The sequence below is a fragment of the Oncorhynchus tshawytscha genome, linkage group LG26, assembly GCF_018296145.1.
Source record: "Oncorhynchus tshawytscha isolate Ot180627B linkage group LG26, Otsh_v2.0, whole genome shotgun sequence".
NCBI lineage: Eukaryota > Metazoa > Chordata > Actinopteri > Salmoniformes > Salmonidae > Oncorhynchus > Oncorhynchus tshawytscha.
The window spans coordinates 47,930,502-47,949,087 of NC_056454.1; the positions used below are offsets into that span (position 1 = coordinate 47,930,502).

Genomic DNA, 18,586 nt, shown 5'->3' on the forward strand with positions numbered 1-18,586 from the left:
AGGGCTGACGGGGGGCGAATAGGCTCTGCCGGGGCGCAGTAGAGGGGACATGCACCGTCGTCTCTTAGGACCCCCACCCCAGACCCCGTGCATGTTGGAGTCACTCCCCGGACGCTTGCCCTTGTTCTGGGGACCCGTCACAAACTCATCGGCCTCGTCAATCATCATCCCCTAGAGAAACAGCAACAGAAAAGACAGGATAAACAAAACGTACTATTACAACTTCACTGTTATAATTGTTAATGTGTAACAGTATAACTTTAAACCGTCCCCTCGCCCATACCCGGGCTCGAACCAGGGACCCTCTGCACACATCAACAACAGTCACCCACAAAGCATCGTTACCCATCGCTCCACAAAAGCCGCGGCCCTTGCAGAGCAAGGGGAACTACTACTTCAGGGTCTCAGAGCAAGTGACGTCACCGATTGAAAAGCTATTTAGCGCGCACTGCTAACTAAGCTAGCCGTTTCACATCCGTTACAAAAGCAAACAACTGACATTTGTCCAGAAAAATGTGTCGACTCATAATAGCAATCAATTAGAGATGTTTTCAAAAAACAAATAAGGGTGTGTGAGGTTTTGACCAGCTGATTTCAGATACTCCTAAGTGGAAGGGAATGGTAGTGAGAGTGATTTCTGTAGACAGCCATAGTCCTACCTTCTTGTCCAGTTTGAAAGGATTTCCAAAGGTGTGCAGGCGTTTGGGCTGTTCAGGGTCTGCATCTCTGAGGGGTTGGGGAAGGGCTTTGAGGAAGTCCTGGTAGTTCCCCATCTGGGCGATGGGCACACTGTGCAGCTGGTCTGGACAGACAAGGGGACACAGGAAGACTTGGGCTCAAATTTCAGTCTTCGTCTCGTCCTTAACAAAACTGGTAGCGAGAATAATTCAACGGGAATTACAGTTAATTCTGGAACTGAATCACACACACACACACACACACCTGTGTCCTGTCCCCGGAGCAGACAGGTGGTGCTAAGCAGGTTCCTCCTCATGCGGCTCAGCTGATCCAGGAGGTGCATTCTGGGAATGTCGTAGGCGTTCCGGAAACCCTGAGGTTTCAGACTCTACACAGGGAACAGTGAGGAAGAGCTAGTAGTGTCACAGTAGATCAGAAAAGCAACATGATGGGGTAGTATCATATGAAACGGTACTACAGTAAGTCAGGGGGGTAGTATCATATGAAACGGTACTACAGTAAGTCAGGGGGTAGTATCATATGAAACGGTACTACAGTAAGTCAGGGGGGATAGTATCATATGAAATGGTACTACAGTAAGTCAGGGGGGTAGTAGCATATGAAACGGTACTACAGTAAGTCAGGGGGGTAGTAGCATATGAAACGGTACTACAGTAAGTCAGGGGGGTAGTAGCATATGAAACGGTACTACAGTAAGTCAGGGGGGGTAGTAGCATATGAAACGGTACTACAGTAAGTCAGGGGGGTAGTAGCATATGAAACGGTACTACAGTAAGTCAGGGGGGTAGTAGCATATGAAACAGTACTACAGTAAGTCAGGGGGGTAGTAGCATATGAAACGGTACTACAGTAAGTCAGGGGGGTAGTAGCATATGAAACGGTACTACAGTAAGTCGGGGGGGGTAGTATCATATGAAACGGTACTACAGTAAGTCAGGGGGTAGTAGCATATGAAACGGTACTACAGTAAGTCAGGGGGGTAGTAGCATATGAAACGGTACTACAGTAAGTCAGTGGGGGTAGTAGCATATGAAACGGTACTACAGTAAGTCAGGGGGGTAGTATCATATGAAACGGTACTACAGTAAGTCAGGGGGGTAGTATCATATGAAACGGTACTACAGTAAGTCAGGGGGGTAGTAGCATATGAAACGGTACTACAGTAAGTCGGGGGGGTAGTAGCATATGAAACGGTACTACAGTAAGTCAGGGGGTAGTAGCATATGAAACGGTACTACAGTAAGTCAGGGGGGTAGTAGCATATGAAACAGTACTACAGTAAGTCGGGGGGGTAGTATCATATGAAACGGTACTACAGTAAGTCGGGGGGTAGTATCATATGAAACGGTACTACAGTAAGTCGGGGGGTAGTAGCATATGAAACGGTACTACAGTAAGTCAGGGGGGTAGTAGCATATGAAACGGTACTACAGTAAGTCAGGGGGTAGTAGCATATGAAACGGTACTACAGTAAGTCAGGGGGGTAGTAGCATATGAAACGGTACTACAGTAAGTCAGGGGGTAGTAGCATATGAAACGGTACTACAGTAAGTCAGGGGGGTAGTAGCATATGAAACGGTACTACAGTAAGTCGGGGGGGGTAGTATCACATGAAACGGTACTACAGTAAGTCAGGGGGTAGTAGCATATGAAACGGTACTACAGTAAGTCAGGGGGGTAGTATTACATGAAACGGTACTACAGTAAGTCAGGGGGGTAGTATCATATGAAACGGTACTACAGTAAGTCAGGGGGTAGTAGCATATGAAACGGTACTACAGTAAGTCAGGGGGGTAGTAGCATATGAAACGGTACTACAGTAAGTCAGGGGGGTAGTATCATATGAAACGGTACTACAGTAAGTCAGGGGGTAGTATCATATGAAACGGTACTACAGTAAGTCAGGGGGTAGTAGCATATGAAACGGTACTACAGTAAGTCAGGGGGGTAGTAGCATATGAAACGGTACTACAGTAAGTCAGGGGGTAGTAGCATATGAAACGGTACTACAGTAAGTCAGGGGGGTAGTAGCATATGAAACGGTACTACAGTAAGTCAGGGGGGGTAGTAGCATATGAAACGGTACTACAGTAAGTCAGGGGGGTAGTAGCATATGAAACGGTACTACAGTAAGTCAGGGGGGTAGTAGCATATGAAACGGTACTACAGTAAGTCAGGGGGGTAGTATCATATGAAACGGTACTACAGTAAGTCAGGGGGTAGTAGCATATGAAACGGTACTACAGTAAGTCAGGGGGTAGTAGCATATGAAACGGTACTACAGTAAGTCAGGGGGTAGTAGCATATGAAACGGTACTACAGTAAGTCAGGGGGGTAGTATTATATGAAACGGTACTACAGTAAGTCAGGGGGTAGTATCATATGAAACGGTACTACAGTAAGTCAGGGGGGTAGTAGCATATGAAACGGTACTACAGTAAGTCAGGGGGTAGTAGCATATGAAACGGTACTACAGTAAGTCAGGGGGGTAGTATCATATGAAACGGTACTACAGTAAGTCAGGGGGTAGTAGCATATGAAACGGTACTACAGTAAGTCTGGGGGGGGTAGTAGCATATGAAACGGTACTACAGTAAGTCAGGGGGGTAGTAGCATATGAAACGGTACTACAGTAAGTCAGGGGGTAGTAGCATATGAAACGGTACTACAGTAAGTCAGGGGGTAGTAGCATATGAAACGGTACTACAGTAAGTCAGGGGGTAGTAGCATATGAAACGGTACTACAGTAAGTCAGGGGGGTAGTAGCATATGAAACGGTACTACAGTAAGTCAGGGGGTAGTAGCATATGAAACGGTACTACAGTAAGTCAGGGGGGTAGTAGCATATGAAACGGTACTACAGTAAATCAGGGGGGTAGTAGCATATGAAACGGTACTACAGTAAGTCAGGGGGGTAGTAGCATATGAAACGGTACTACAGTAAGTCAGGGGGTAGTATCATATGAAACGGTACTACAGTAAGTCAGGGGGTAGTAGCATATGAAACGGTACTACAGTAAGTCAGGGGGTAGTAGCATATGAAACGGTACTACAGTAAGTCGGGGGGGGTAGTAGCATATGAAACGGTACTACAGTAAGTCGGGGGGTAGTAAGTAGCATATGAAACGGTACTACAGTAAGTCAGGGGGTAGTAGCATATGAAACGGTACTACAGTAAGTCAGGGGGGTAGTAGCATATGAAACGGTACTACAGTAAGTCAGGGGGTAGTAGCATATGAAACGGTACTACAGTAAGTCAGGGGGGTAGTAGCATATGAAACGGTACTACAGTAAGTCAGGGGGTAGTAGCATATGAAACGGTACTACAGTAAGTCAGGGGGTAGTAGCATATGAAACGGTACTACAGTAAGTCAGGGGGTAGTAGCATATGAAACGGTACTACAGTAAGTCAGGGGGGTAGTAGCATATGAAACGGTACTACAGTAAGTCAGGGGGTAGTAGCATATGAAACGGTACTACAGTAAGTCAGGGGGGTAGTATCATATGAAACGGTACTACAGTAAGTCATGGTTGCTGGGGGTAGTAGCATATGAAACGGTACTACAGTAAGTCAGGGGGTAGTATCATATGAAACGGTACTACAGTAAGTCAGGGGGTAGTAGCATATGAAACGGTACTACAGTAAGTCAGGGGGTAGTAGCATATGAAACGGTACTACAGTAAGTCAGGGGGTAGTATTATATGAAACGGTACTACAGTAAGTCAGGGGGGTAGTATCATATGAAACGGTACTACAGTAAGTCAGGGGGTAGTAGCATATGAAACGGTACTACAGTAAGTCAGGGGGTAGTAGCATATGAAACGGTACTACAGTAAGTCAGGGGGGGGGGTAGTATCAGTCAGGGGGTAGTATCATATGAAACGGTACTACAGTAAGTCAGGGGGGTAGTATCATATGAAACGGTACTACAGTAAGTCAGGGGGTAGTATCATATGAAACGGTACTACAGTAAAAGGGGGGGGGGTAGTAGCATATGAAACGGTACTACAGTAAGTCAGGGGGGTAGTAGCATATGAAACGGTACTACAGTAAGTGGGGGGTAGTAGCATATGAAACGGTACTACAGTAAGTCAGGGGGGTAGTAGCATATGAAACGGTACTACAGTAAGTCAGGGGGGTAGTAGCATATGAAACGGTACTACAGTAAGTCAGGGGGGTAGTAGCATATGAAACGGTACTACAGTAAGTCAGGGGGGTAGTAGCATATGAAACGTGTACTACAGTAAGTCGGGGGGTAGTAGCATATGAAACGGTACTACAGTAAGTCCGGGGGGGGTAGTAGCATATGAAACGGTACTACAGTAAGTCAGGGGGTAGTAGCATATGAAACGGTACTACAGTAAGTCAGGGGGGTAGTATCATATGAAACGGTACTACAGTAAGTCAGGGGGGTAGTAGCATATGAAACGGTACTACAGTAAGTCGGGGGGTAGTAGCATATGAAACGGTACTACAGTAAGTCAGGGGGTAGTAGCATATGAAACGGTACTACAGTAAGTCAGGGGGTAGTAGCATATGAAACGGTACTACAGTAAGTCAGGGGGGGTAGTAGCATATGAAACGGTACTACAGTAAGTCAGGGGGGGGTAGTAGCATATGAAACGGTACTACAGTAAGTCAGGGGGTAGTAGCATATGAAACGGTACTACAGTAAGTCGGGGGGGGTAGTGGCATATGAAACGGTACTACAGTAAGTCAGGGGGTAGTATCATATGAAATGGTACTACAGTAAGTCAGGGGGTAGTATCATATGAAACGGTACTACAGTAAGTCGGGGGGGTAGTAGCATATGAAACGGTACTACAGTAAGTCAGGGGGTAGTAGCATATGAAACGGTACTACAGTAAGTCAGGGGGTAGTAGCATATGAAACGGTACTACGGTTTTCTAAAATGTTGGTACCGTAACGATTTGGTGCTGTCGTACTACCTTGGTACCGGTGTACAGCGCAACATGATTACACACGTACAAATATGTTATAGAAATGTATACTTTATACCATACAGAGAATCATGGCTGATCTACACAGTATCTCTTCGTGAGCATCTCTAGAGATAACATGACGTCTTCATCCTCAAGCATCACAGCTAAGGGCCGTTCGGTGGTGCTGACCTTGTTGAGAGGAGCCAGCTGAAAGCCAGAGAACTCTTTAGAGTTTAGCTCCAGGGGCAGGGCGGCCGTCTCTCCTGTGATGCTGGCCAGAAGCTGAGTGAAGTCTCTGCGCTGGGCCAGAGAGATGTCCCCACCGCGGTCACGCACCTTGATGCCACCCTCCGCTACCACCTTCTTAGCTACAGATGCTATCAGCCGCTCGTACTCTATCTTGGTCTGGGGAGAAGATGCATGGATGGTTATGGAAGGATGAGTGAATGGAAACCAAGACAGTTTGCACTCACCAACACACACACGGACAGACAGACGGGACAGAGACGCACAGACACACTACCTGCTGGCTGAGCTTCTTGAGGTAGGACACCACACTGTAACTCAGACCATACTCCATGTTGTCGGCCAGGAGGTTAGGAGCTCCCATGATCCTTAGCGCCTTCCGGAGGGACTGCAGAAGAGTAGAGAAGGCATCATCAAGACCACACATTACAACCAAAATACACAACGATGTCACCTAACTCCACCGCGACAGCCACGTTAGCCCCTAGCGGTGTATATAACTACACCGCGGCAGCCACGTTAGCCCCTAGCGGTGTATATAACTCCTCCGCTGCAGCCACGTTAGCCCCTAGCGGTGGATATAACTCCACCGCGGCAGCCACGTTAGCCCCTAGCGGTGTATACAACTCCACCGCGGCAGCCACGTTAGCCCCTAGCGGAGGATATAACTCCTCCGCTGCAGCCACGTTAGCCCCTAGCGGTGTATACAACTCCACCGCGGCAGCCACATTAGCCCCTAGCGGTGTATATAACTCCACCGCGGCAGCCACGTTAGCCCCTAGCGGAGGATACAACTCCTCCGCGGCAGCCACGTTAGCCCCTAGCGGTGTATACAACTCCACCGCGGCAGCCACATTAGCCCCTAGCGGTGTATATAACTCCACCGCGGCAGCCACGTTAGCCCCTAGCGGAGGATACAACTCATCCGCGGCAGCCGCGTTAGCCCCTAGCGGTGTATATAACTCCAAAGCGGCAGCCACGTTAGCCCCTAGCGGTGGATAACACTACCGTTTAAGTTTGGGGTCACTTAGAAATGTCCTTGTTTTTGAAAAAGCATATTTATGTCCATTAAAACATCAAATTGATCAGAAAACACAGTGTAGACATGTTTAATGTTTGCAATTATGTTAGCACAGCTGAAAACTGTTGTCCTGATTAAAGAAGCAATAAAACTGGCCTTAGACTAGTTTAGCATCAGCATTGGTCTTTGTTTCTGGCCATTTTGAGCCTGTAATCGAACCCACAAATGCTGATGCTCCAGATACTCAACTAGTCTAAGGCCAGTTTTATTGCTTCTTTAAATCAGGACAACCGTTTTCAGCTGAGCTAACATAATTACAAAAGGGTTTTCTAATGGTCAACTAGCCTTTTAAATTGCTAAACTTGGATTAGCTAACACAACGTGCCATTGGAACACAGGAGTGATGGTTGCTGATAATGGGCCTCTGTACGCCTATGTAGATGCTCCATGCTCCCAAAAAAATCTGCCATTTCCAGCTACATTAGTAATTTACAACGACTATACTGTATTTTTTTTAAAAACATTTTATTTCACCTTTATTTAACCAGGTAGGCTAGTTGAGAACAAGTTCTCATTTGCAACTGCGACCTGGCCAAGATAAAGCATAGCAGTGTGAACAGACAACACAGAGTTACACATGGAGTAAACAATAAACAAGTCAATAACATAGTAGAAAAAAAAAATCTATATACATTGTGTGCAAAAGGCATGAGAGGTAGGCGAATAATTACAATTTAGCAGATTAACACTGGAGTGATAAATAATCAGATGAACATGTGCAGGTAGAGATACTGGTGTGCAAAAGAGCAGAAAAGTAAATAAAATAAAAACAGTATGGGGATGAGGTAGGTAAATTGGGTGGGCTATATACCGATGGACTATGTACAGCTGCAGCGATCGGTGAGCTGCTCAGATAGCAGATGTTTAAAGTTGGTGAGGGAGATAAGTCTCCAACTTCAGAGATTTTTTGCAATTCGTTCCAGTCATAGGCAGCAGAGAACTGGAAGGAAAGGCAGCCAAATGAGGTTTTGGCTTTAGGGATGATCAGTGAGATACACCTGTTGAAGCGCGTGCTACGGGTGGGTGTTGCCATCGTGACCAGTGAACTGAGATAAGGCGGAGCTTTACCTAGCATGGACTTGTAGATGACCTGGAGCCAGTGGGTCTGGCGATGAATATGTAGCGAGGGCCAGCCGACTAGAGCATACAGGTCGCAGTGGTGGGTGGTATAAGGTGCTTTAGTAACAAAACGGATGGCATTGTGATAAACTGCATCCAGTTTGCTGAGTAGAGTATTGGAAGCTATTTTGTAGATGACATCGCCGAAGTCGAGGATGGGTAGGATAGTCAGTTTTACTAGGGTAAGTTTGGCGGCGTGAGTGAAGGAGGCTTTGTTGCGAAATAGAAAGCAGACTCTAGATTTGATTTTAGATTGAAGACGTTTGATAGGAGTCTGGAAGGAGAGTTTACAGTCTAGCCAGACACCTAGGTACTTATAGATGTCCACATATTCTAGGTCAGAACCATCCAGGGTGGTCATGCTAGTCGGGCGTGCGGGTAGCGAACAGTTGAAAAGCATGCATTTGGTTTTACTAGCATTTAAGAGCAGTTGGAGGCCACGGAAGGAGTGTTGTATGGCATTGAAGCTCGTTTGGAGGTTAGATAGCACAGTGTCCAAGGACGGGCCAGAAGTATACAGAATGGTGTCGTCTGCGTAGAGGTGGATCAGGGAATCGCCCGCAGCAAGAGCAACATCATTGATATATACAGAGAAAAGAGTCAGCCCGAGAATTGAACCCTGTGGTACCTCCATAGAGACTGCCAGAGGACCGGACAACATGCCCTCCGATTTGACACACTGAACTCTGTCTGCAAAGTAGTTGGTGAACCAGGCAAGGCAGTCCTTTGAGAGTCATTAGAAAAGCCGAGGCTACTGAGTCTGCCGATAGGAATATGGTGATTGACAGAGTCGAAAGCCTTGGCCAGGTCGATGAAGACGGCTGCACAGTACTGTCTTTTATCGATGGCGGTTATGACATCGTTTAGTACCTTGAGCGTGGCTGAGGTGCACCAGTGACCAGCTCGGAAACCGGATTGCACAGCGGAGAAGGTATGGTGGGATTCAAAATGGTCAGTGATCTGTTTGTTAACTTGGCTTTCGAAGACCTTAGAGAGGCAGGGCAGGATGGATATAGGTCTGTAACAGTTTGGGTCCAGGGTGTCTCCCCCTTTGACGAGGGGGATGACCGCGGCAGCTTTCCAATCCTTGGGGATCTCAGATGATACGAAGGAGAGGTTGAACAGGCTGGTAATAGGGGTTGTGACAATGGCGGCGGACAGTTTCAGAAATAGAGGGTCCAGATTGTCAAGCCCAGCTGATTCGTATGGGTCCAGGTTTTGCAGCTCTTTCAGAACATCTGCTATTTGGATTTGGGTAAAAGGAGAAGCTGGGGAGGCGTGGGCCAGTAGCTGCGGGGGGTGGCGGAGCTGTTGGCCGAGGTTGGAGTAGCCAGGAGGAAGGCATGGCCAGCCGTTGAGAAATGCTTGAAGTTTTCGATTATCACGGATTTATCGGTGGTGACCGTGTTACCTAGCCTCAGTGCAGTGGGCAGCTGGGAGGAGGTGCTCTTGTTCTCCATGGACTTTACAGTCCCAGAACTTTTTGGAGTTAGAGCTACAGGATGCAAATTTCTGCTTGAAAAAGCTGGCCTTTGCTTTCCTGACTGACTGCGTGTATTGGTTCCTGACTTCCCTGAACAGATGCATATCGCGGGGACTATATGATGCTATTGCAGTCCGCCTCAGGATGTTTTTGTGCTGGTCGAGGGCAGTCAGGTCTGGAGTGAACCAAGGGCTATATCTGTTCTTAGTTCTGCATTTTTGGAATGGAGCATGCGTGTCTAAGATGGTGAGGAAGTTACTTTTAAAGAATGACCAGGCATCCTCAACTGACGGGATGAGGTCGATATCCTTCCAGGATACCCGGGCCAGGTCGAGTAGAAAGGCCTGCTCGCAGAAGTGTTTTAGTGAGCGTTTGACTGTGATGAGGGGTGGTCGTTTGACCGCGGACCCGTAGCGGATACAGGCGTTGGGGACAAGGAATAAAAGGAGCAGATTTTTGGGCATGGTAGAATATATTCAGGGCATAATGTGCAGACAGGGCTATGGTGGGGTGCGGGTACAGCGGAGGTAAGCCCAGGCACTGGTGATAAGAGAGGTTGTATCTCTGGACATGCTGGTTATAATGGGTGAGTTCACCGCATGTGTGGGAGGTGGGACAAAGGAGGTATCAGGGGTTTGAGGAGTGGAACTAGGAGCTCCATTGTAAACTAAAACAATGATAACTAACCTGAACAACAGTATACAAGACATATTGATATTTGAGAGAGACATACAGCAAGGCATAAAGTAATCGCAGGTGTTGATTGGGAGAGCTTGCTAAAACAACAGGTGAGATAACAACAGTTAATCAGCGAACACAACAACAGCAGGTAAAATGGCGATGACTAGGCAGAGAGGGTCGGATTAACTACACACAGAGCCTGAGTTCGCTCTGGGGCCGACAGATAAAACATAAATAAACAGAATGGAGTATCGAAAAGAGATTGAAATACGGAAAATACAAAAGTACACGAGAGGACGAACAAAATACGTCTACACTGCTACGCCATCTCGGATCATTTCTGATCAATTTTATGTTCTTTTAATAGACAACATTTTTTTGCTTTTCTTTCAAAAACAAGTAAATTTCTAAGTGACCCCAAACGTTTGAACGGTAGTGTATGTATGTAAATATTTATATTTTTCTCGGGATTTTCGAAATTCTCTCGTGACCGTTTTTGGGAACCTCTGAATTAGCCCCTACACCATCTATCATTTTCACTCCCTCAGCTTTGGGAGACTTGTGGCGTAGGTTGAACGTGATCACGTAACTGGGAGTGCCGAGAGGCTGGTTTGACATTCAGCCGTTGACTTACCCCAATGTAATAAAGAGGCATGGTCTTCAGGTAGTTCTCAAATGACTGACGCCATTTAATGGTGGGCTTGAACTTGTGCACCCGGATCAAGTCATCTGCAACACATACAGAGCAGGCTTTAGGAGAGGTAGAGTGTGACCACTATGGCCAGAGACATTAATTATCATATTACCAGATGTTTTCCATATAGAATGTATTACAGAGTATTTGCTGTGCTTTATCTTGGCCAGGTTGCAGTTGTAAATGAGAACATGTTCTCAACTGGCCTACATGGTTAAATAAAAGGTGAAATAAATAAATATAAATAAAAGTGTGTGTATGCTGTCTTCACAAAATGAATTTCCATGTAAATGGACAATAAAGTATATTGTATCATAACCACTACTGCCCTCTGCTGGCTTGGTGGGGCAACGTGGTGCACTACATTAGGGCTCATGAGGACAGGGATGCCTTTTCTAGACACAAGGGCAGGGCCCAGTTTCCCTGAACCATGTAAAAGGCTAAGTTCATTGTGAGAACCTTCGAAGTAGTGTTGTTAAATCTCTGAACTGTTACCCAAAACCATTGTTAATAAAGTTGCACTTGAAAAACACTCGTTATTTAGTGATTGCCTCAGACCACTCGGAGAACAGTGTTGTTAGATGTTGTTTTTTCCCCCTTCCGCATCACTTTATATGAATGAGATCTTCTCTAAAAACGGACTAAAGATGTTTATCGGTCTCTCTGTGACCATCGATAACTTCAGAACGAAGTTCAATAAAAATACAAAAGTTAAACATTTTTTGGCAAATTGTTACAAACAAAGTGAAGGATTAAAAGATGATTAAAATGAGAACCCCCCCCAGAGAGGACTGCATTAAAAACAAACACAGTATAGCCTACACAGAACAATATATTTAAAAATCACATTGAAATCAATGTCATGTTCATTTAAATTGAGTTTTATTTTGCCAATTGTTAGGCTACTGTCAGAAATGTTTGCCTCAATATATTTAATGTGTAAAAGCATACGTAATAATGTGCCAAATCATGAGTCAATGCATTATTATAGAGCATTAGAACAAGCAGCCTCAAGATTTTCAGCCATAGGTGACAATCTCTCTCTAGGAGCTGATCCGTCGTCTGTATGGTGGACTGATGTTAAGGTCAGATTTGAACGGAGGAAGTGGATCCAACGAGCAATGCTGCCTTCATTTCAATCCTATCAGTAATCGACACACGCCTCAACGATGCACTTAGCGACCACACTCTGGGCGTTACGTTTTGGGAAAACGCACGTTACCATCTTCGGCTGTTGAAGGAACGATGCATTGTTTAAACCGTCTTAAGCCTAATGGGAAACTGGGCCCTGGGCTCTCCAACCCTGTTCTTGGAGATACACCTTCCTGTAGGTTTTCACTCCAACCCACAGTTGTAATTAACCTGATCCGTCTTTATCAAGCAGATATTTATTAGAATCAGGCGCTGTAGATTAGGGTTGGAGTAAAAAAACTTACAGGACAGCATCTCTCCGGGAAGAGCATTGGGAGAACTGTTCTCTAAAGAATTTGGATGGGTCATACCAAGTAGATCAGAGTCAGCAGAACCGCATAGTTAGAGCATTAGGACGAGGCCCAGGTCTTACCCAGTAGAGGCAGTACAACCGTGTAGTTAGAGCATTAGGATGAGGCCCATGGCTTAACCAGTAGAGGCAGTGCAACAGGGTAGTTAGAGCATTAGGATGAGGCCCAGGTCTTATCCAGTAGAGGCAGTACAACAGGGTAGTTAGAGCATTAGGACGAGGCCCAGCCCAGGACTTACCCAGTAGAGACAGTACAACAGGGTAGTTAGCATATTAGGAAAGGGCCCAGGGCTTACCCAGTAGAGGCAGTACAACAGGGTAGTTAGAGCATTAGGACGAGGCCCAGCCCAGGACTTACCCAGTAGAGACAGTACAACAGGGTAGTTAGCATATTAGGAAAGGGCCCAGGGCTTACCCAGTAGAGGCAGTACAACAGGGTAGTTAGAGCATTAGGATGAGGCCCATGGCTTACCCAGTAGAGGCAGTACAACAGGGTAGTTAGAGCATTAGGACGAGGCCCAGGTCTTATCCAGTAGAGGCGGTACAACAGGGTAGTTAGAGCATTAGGACGAGGCCCAGCCCAGGTCTTACCCAGTAGAGGCAGTACAACAGGGTAGAGCATTAGGACGAGGCCCAGGGCTTAACCAGTAGAGGCAGTGCAACAGGGTAGTTAGAGCATTAGGACGAGGCCCAGGTCTTATCCAGTAGAGGCAGTACAACAGGGTAGTTAGAGCATTAGGACGAGGCCCAGCCCAGGACTTACCCAGTAGAGACAGTACAACAGGGTAGTTAGCATATTAGGAGAGGGCCCAGGGCTTACCCAGTAGAGGCAGTACAACAGGGTAGTTAGAGCATTAGGACGAGGCCCAGGGCTTACCCAGTAGAGGCAGTACAACAGGGTAGTTAGAGCATTAGGATGAGGCCCAGCCCAGGTCTTACCCAGTAGAGGCAGTACAACAGGGTAGTTAGAGCATTAGGACGAGGCCCAGGTCTTACCCAGTAGAGACAGTACAACAGGGTAGTTAGCGCATAAGGATGGGGCCCAGCCCAGGTCTTACCCAGTAGAGGCAGTACAACAGGGTAGTTAGAGCATTAGGACGAGGCCCAGGTCTTACCCAGTAGAGGCAGTACAACAGGGTAGTTAGAGCATTAGGATGAGGCCCAGCCCAGGTCTTACCCAGTAGAGGCAGTACAACAGGGTAGTTGTAGGGCATGACGAAGAGGTTGACACAGTTGAGAGCCGTGCTGGCCTTCAGGTAGCCAAAGGGCTGGCCCAGGTCACTGTACTTGGCACTGTTACTTACAAACACCTAGAGGATGAGGGAGGGAGAGGGGAACTGAGTGAGAGCACAAACAAACAAGCCCACCTTGTATTGTATTGGTGTTGTGTATGGCGTGTTGTGTGTAGTACTGTGTTATGCTGTGTAGTACTGGGTGTGTAGTGTAGTACTGGGTTATGCTGTGTAGTACTGGGTGTGTAGTTTAGTGTAGTACTGTGTTATGTTGTGTAGTACTGTGTTATGTAGTGCAGTACTGGGTGTGTAGTTTAGTGTAGTACTGTGTTATGCTGTGTAGTACTGGGTGTGTAGTTTAGTGTAGTACTGGGTGTGTAGGGTAGTACTGTGTTACGTTGTGTAGTACAGGGTGTGTAGTGTAGTACTGTGTGTAGTACCGGGTGTGTAGTGTAGTATTGTGTGTAGTACTCGGTGTAGTACTGGGTGTGTAGTGTAGTACTGTGTGTAGTCCTGGGTGTGTAGTGTAGTACTGTGTGTAGTCCTGGGTGTGTAGTGTAGTACTGTGTGTAGTACTGGGTGTGTAGTGTAGTACTGTGTGTAGTCCTGGGTGTGTAGTGTAGTACTGTGTGTAGCACTGGGTGTGTAGTGTAGTACTGTGTATAGTACTGGGTGTGTAGTGTAGTACTGGGTAGTGTGTAGTGTAGTACTGGGTGTGTAGTGTAGTACTGTGTGTAGTATTGCGTGTAGTACTGGGTGCGTAGTGTAGGACTGTGTGTAGTCCTGGGTGTAGTACTGTGTGTAGTACTGGGTGTGTAGTGTAGTACTGTGTGTAGTACTGGGTGTGTAGTGTAGTACTGTGTGTAGTACTGGGTGTGTAGTGTAGTACTGTGTGTAGTACTGGGTGTGTAGTGTAGTACTGTGTGTAGTACCAGGTGTAGTACTGTGTGTAGTACTGGGCTGTGTAGTGTAGTACTGTGTGTAGTCCTGGGTGTGTAGTGTAGTACTGTGTGTAGTCCTGGGTGTGTAGTGTAGTACTGTGTGTAGTACTGTGTGTGTAGTGTAGTATTGTGTGTAGTACTGTGTGTGTAGTGTAGTACTGTGTGTAGTCCTGTGTGTGTAGTGTAGTACTGTGTGTAGCACTGGGTGTGTAGTGTAGTACTGTGTATAGTAATGGGTGTGTAGTGTAGTACTGGGTGTGTGTAGTGTAGTACTGTGTGTGTAGTGTAGTACTGTGTGTAGTACTGTAGTACTGTGTAGTGTAGGACTGTGTGTAGTCCTGGGTGTAGTACTGGGTGTAGTACTGGGCGTGTGTAGTAGTACTGTGTGTAGTACTGTGTGTAGTGTAGTACTGTGTGTAGTACTGGGTGTGTAGTGTAGTACTGTGTGTAGTACTGGGTGTGTAGTGTAGTACTGTGTGTAGTACCAGGTGTAGTACTGTGTGTAGTACTGGGCGTGTAGTGTAGTACTGTGTGTAGTCCTGGGTGTGTAGTGTAGTACTGTGTGTAGTCCTGGGTGTAGTACTGTGTGTAGTACTGGGTGTGTAGTGTAGTACTGTGTGTGTAGTGTAGTACTGGGTGTGTAGTGTAGTACTGTGTGTAGTCCTGGGTGTGTAGTGTAGTACTGTGTGTAGTCCTGGGTGTAGTACTGTGTGTAGTACTGGGTGTGTAGTGTAGTACTGGGTGTGTGTAGTGTAGTACTGGGTGTGTAGTGTAGTACTGTGTGTAGTATTGCGTGTAGTACTGTGCGTAGTGTAGGACTGTGTGTAGTCCTGGGTGTAGTACTGTGTAGTACTGGGCGTGTAGTGTAGTACTGTGTGTAGTACTGGGTGTGTAGTGTAGTACTGTGTGTAGTACTGGGTGTGTAGTGTAGTACTGTGTGTAGTACTGGTGTGTAGTGTAGTACTGTGTGTAGTACCAGGTGTAGTACTGTGTGTAGTACTGGGCGTGTAGTGTAGTACTGTGTGTAGTCCTGGGTGTGTAGTGTAGTACTGTGTGTAGTCCTGGGTGTAGTACTGTGTGTAGTACTGGGCGTGTAGTGTAGTACTGTGTGTAGTACTGGGCGTGTAGTGTAGTACTGTGTGTAGTACTGGGCGTGTAGTGTAGTACTGTGTGTAGTACTGGGTGTGTAGTGTAGTACTGTGTGTAGTACTGGGTGTGTAGTGTAGTACTGTGTGTAGTACTGTGTGTGTAGTGTAGTACTGTGTGTAGTACTGGGTGTGTAGTGTAGTACTGTGTGTAGTACTGGGTGTGTAGTGTAGTACTGTGTGTAGTACTGGGTGTGTAGTGTAGTACTGTGTGTAGTACTGGGCGTGTAGTGTAGTACTGTGTGTAGTACTGGGTGTGTAGTGTAGTACTGTGTGTAGTCCTGGGTGTAGTACTGGGCGTGTAGTGTAGTACTGTGTGTAGTACTGTGTGTAGTCCTGGGTGTAGTACTGTGTGTAGTACTGGGCGTGTAGTGTAGTACTGTGTGTAGTACTGTGTGTGTAGTGTAGTACTGTGTGTAGTACTGGGCGTGTAGTGTAGTACTGTGTGTAGTACTGGGCGTGTAGTGTAGTACTGTGTGTAGTACTGGGCGTGTAGTGTAGTACTGTGTGTAGTACTGGGTGTGTAGTGTAGTACTGTGTGTAGTACTGGGTGTGTAGTGTATCATGTTGCGTACCTGCCAGCAGGTATGAGGGGACTTCCTCTCCAGGATGTACTGTGTGAGAGGTGAAGCCTCCAGCTCGTACTTGTCGAAGGGAACCTTGTCAATCACCATGGGCTCTGAGTCCAGACAGGAGAAACGCACGTGGGGGTGGGCCGAGCGAGGGGGCTGGGAGAGAGAGAGAGAGGGGGGGGACAGGAACGTCAGAGAAACACACACCAGCATGCACAGACACGAGCCACGCGTGTCAGACAGAGACACTCTCTTACCAGGGTGGGGGAGTTCGTGTCGGGCCAGAAGCCTTCAGGAATGGGCCAGTGTCCGATGGGCACACCAGTCTTGGGGTTGGGTCGTACGTAGATCAGCTTGTGGCAGCAGTGCCACGACTGGGGGCCGGGCTTCAGGGTCTCATCTGGACAGACAAAATAAAGTGTGAAATAGAGGGAGGGGCTAGAGGAAGGGGGTGGGGGGGGGGCACATCCGGCCTACCGGGCACTTCAACCCAGCCCAGCCCGCAAGACATTTACAAAAAAAATATATATAGTTATAGTCTGGTCCCATCGCTGCAACTTCCGCTCGGACTCAGGAGAGGTGACGGTCGAGAACCGCGCATCCTACGAAACACGACCCAGCCGACTGCTTCTTGACACACTGCTCGCTTAACCCGGAAGCCAGCCGCACCCATGTGTCTGAAGAAACACACCTGGTGACCGTGTCAGCGTGCACTGCGCCAGGCCCGCCACAGGGAGGCGGTAGAGGCTAGGGGACCGTATAGAGGCCAGGGGACCGTGTGTAGGGAGGCAGTAGAGGCCAGGGGACCGTGTGTAGGGAGGCAGTAGAGGCCAGGGGGCCGTGTGTAGGGAGGCAGTAGAGGCCAGGGGACCGTGTGTAGGGAGGCAGTAGAGGCCAGGGGACCGTGTGTAGGGAGGCAGTAGAGGCCAGGGGACCGTGTGTAGGGGAGGCAGTAGAGGCCAGGGGACCGTGTGTAGGGAGGCAGTAGAGGCCAGGGGACAGTGTGTAGGCAGTAGAGGGGGCAGTAGAGGCCAGGGGACTGTGTGTAGGGAGGCAGTAGAGGCCAGGGGACCGTGTGTAGGTAGGGAGGCAGGGGAGTAGAGACTAGGGGACCGTGTGTAGGGAGGCAGTAGAGGCCAGGGGACCGTGTGTAGGGAGGCAGTAGAGGTTAGGGGACCGTGTGTAGGGAGGCTGTAGAGGCCAGGGGACAGTGTGTATGGGGGCAGTAGAGGCCAGGGGACTGTGTGTAGGGAGGCAGTAGAGGACAGGGGACCGTGTGTAGGGAGGCAGTAGAGGCTAGGGGACCGTGTGTAGGGAGGCAGTAGAGGCCAGGGGACCGTGTGTAGGGAGGCAGTAGAGGGGCCATGGGGACAGTGAGGTAGGGGACCGTGGGAGGCAGTAGAGGCCAGGGGACCGTGTATAGGGAGGCTGTAGAGGCCAGGGGACAGTGTGTAGGGAGGCAGTAGAGGCCAGGGGACCGTGTGTAGGGAGGCAGTAGAGGACAGGGGACCGTGTGTAGGGAGGCAGTAGAGGCCAGGGGACCGTGTGTAGGGAGGCAGTAGAGGCTAGGGGACCATGTGTAACATTAAAGGGAACATTAAAGGACAGTCTCTCACCCTCTCCAGGAGGGGGGTCCGGGCCAGTCTTCTCAAAGTTGATGACCACTCCACTCTGGATCTTCTGCAGTAGAGACTCCAGACACTGATTCAACATGCGCTGGGAGAACACACTGTAGGAGCGACCTAGGACACACACACTCTGGCATTAGACCACACTCACCCACTGTTCACCAAGACACACAAACACACACCCCTCAATAGCCAGAGGCATTTTGTGTAGTCTCTAATCAGCAGTAATGGGTAGTATGTAGAGTCCCAGTGGTAGCAGTATGTAGAGTCCCAGTAGTAGCATCAGTATGTAGAGTCCCAGTGGTAGCAGTATGTAGAGTCCCAGTGGTAGCATTAGTATGTAGAGTCCCAGTAGTAGCATCAGTATGTAGAGTCCCAGTAGCAGCATCAGTATGTAGAGTCCCAGTAGCAGCATCAGTATGTAGAGTCCCAGTAGCAGCAGCATGTAGAGTCCCAGTAGTAGCAGCATGTAGAGTCCCAGTAGTAGCATCAGTATGTAGAGTCCCAGTAGTAGCATCAGTATGTAGAGTCCCAGTGGTAGCATCAGTATGTAGAGTCCCAGTGGTAGCATCAGTATGTAGAGTCCCAGTGGTAGCATCAGTATGTAGAGTCCCAGTGGT

At 47.9% G+C, this 18,586-nt stretch overlaps 1 protein-coding gene across 1 annotated transcript in view; it reads right to left on the reverse strand.

Moving 5' to 3' along the window:
• Positions 1-18,586, reverse strand: part of ints6 (integrator complex subunit 6) — a 47,910-nt gene that overhangs the window by 5,304 nt on the left and 24,020 nt on the right. Inside the window, exons 6-15 of the mRNA XM_042306757.1 lie at positions 17,955-18,080; positions 16,596-16,738; positions 16,342-16,494; positions 13,626-13,758; positions 10,888-10,982; positions 6,167-6,277; positions 5,833-6,048; positions 943-1,066; positions 660-802; positions 1-171 (exon numbers count right to left, since the gene is read on the reverse strand). The exon at positions 1-171 is cut by the window's left edge and continues 31 nt beyond it. Coding sequence (XP_042162691.1) covers positions 1-171; positions 660-802; positions 943-1,066; positions 5,833-6,048; positions 6,167-6,277; positions 10,888-10,982; positions 13,626-13,758; positions 16,342-16,494; positions 16,596-16,738; positions 17,955-18,080 — 1,415 coding nt within the window. The remainder of the gene's footprint in view (positions 172-659; positions 803-942; positions 1,067-5,832; positions 6,049-6,166; positions 6,278-10,887; positions 10,983-13,625; positions 13,759-16,341; positions 16,495-16,595; positions 16,739-17,954; positions 18,081-18,586) is intronic.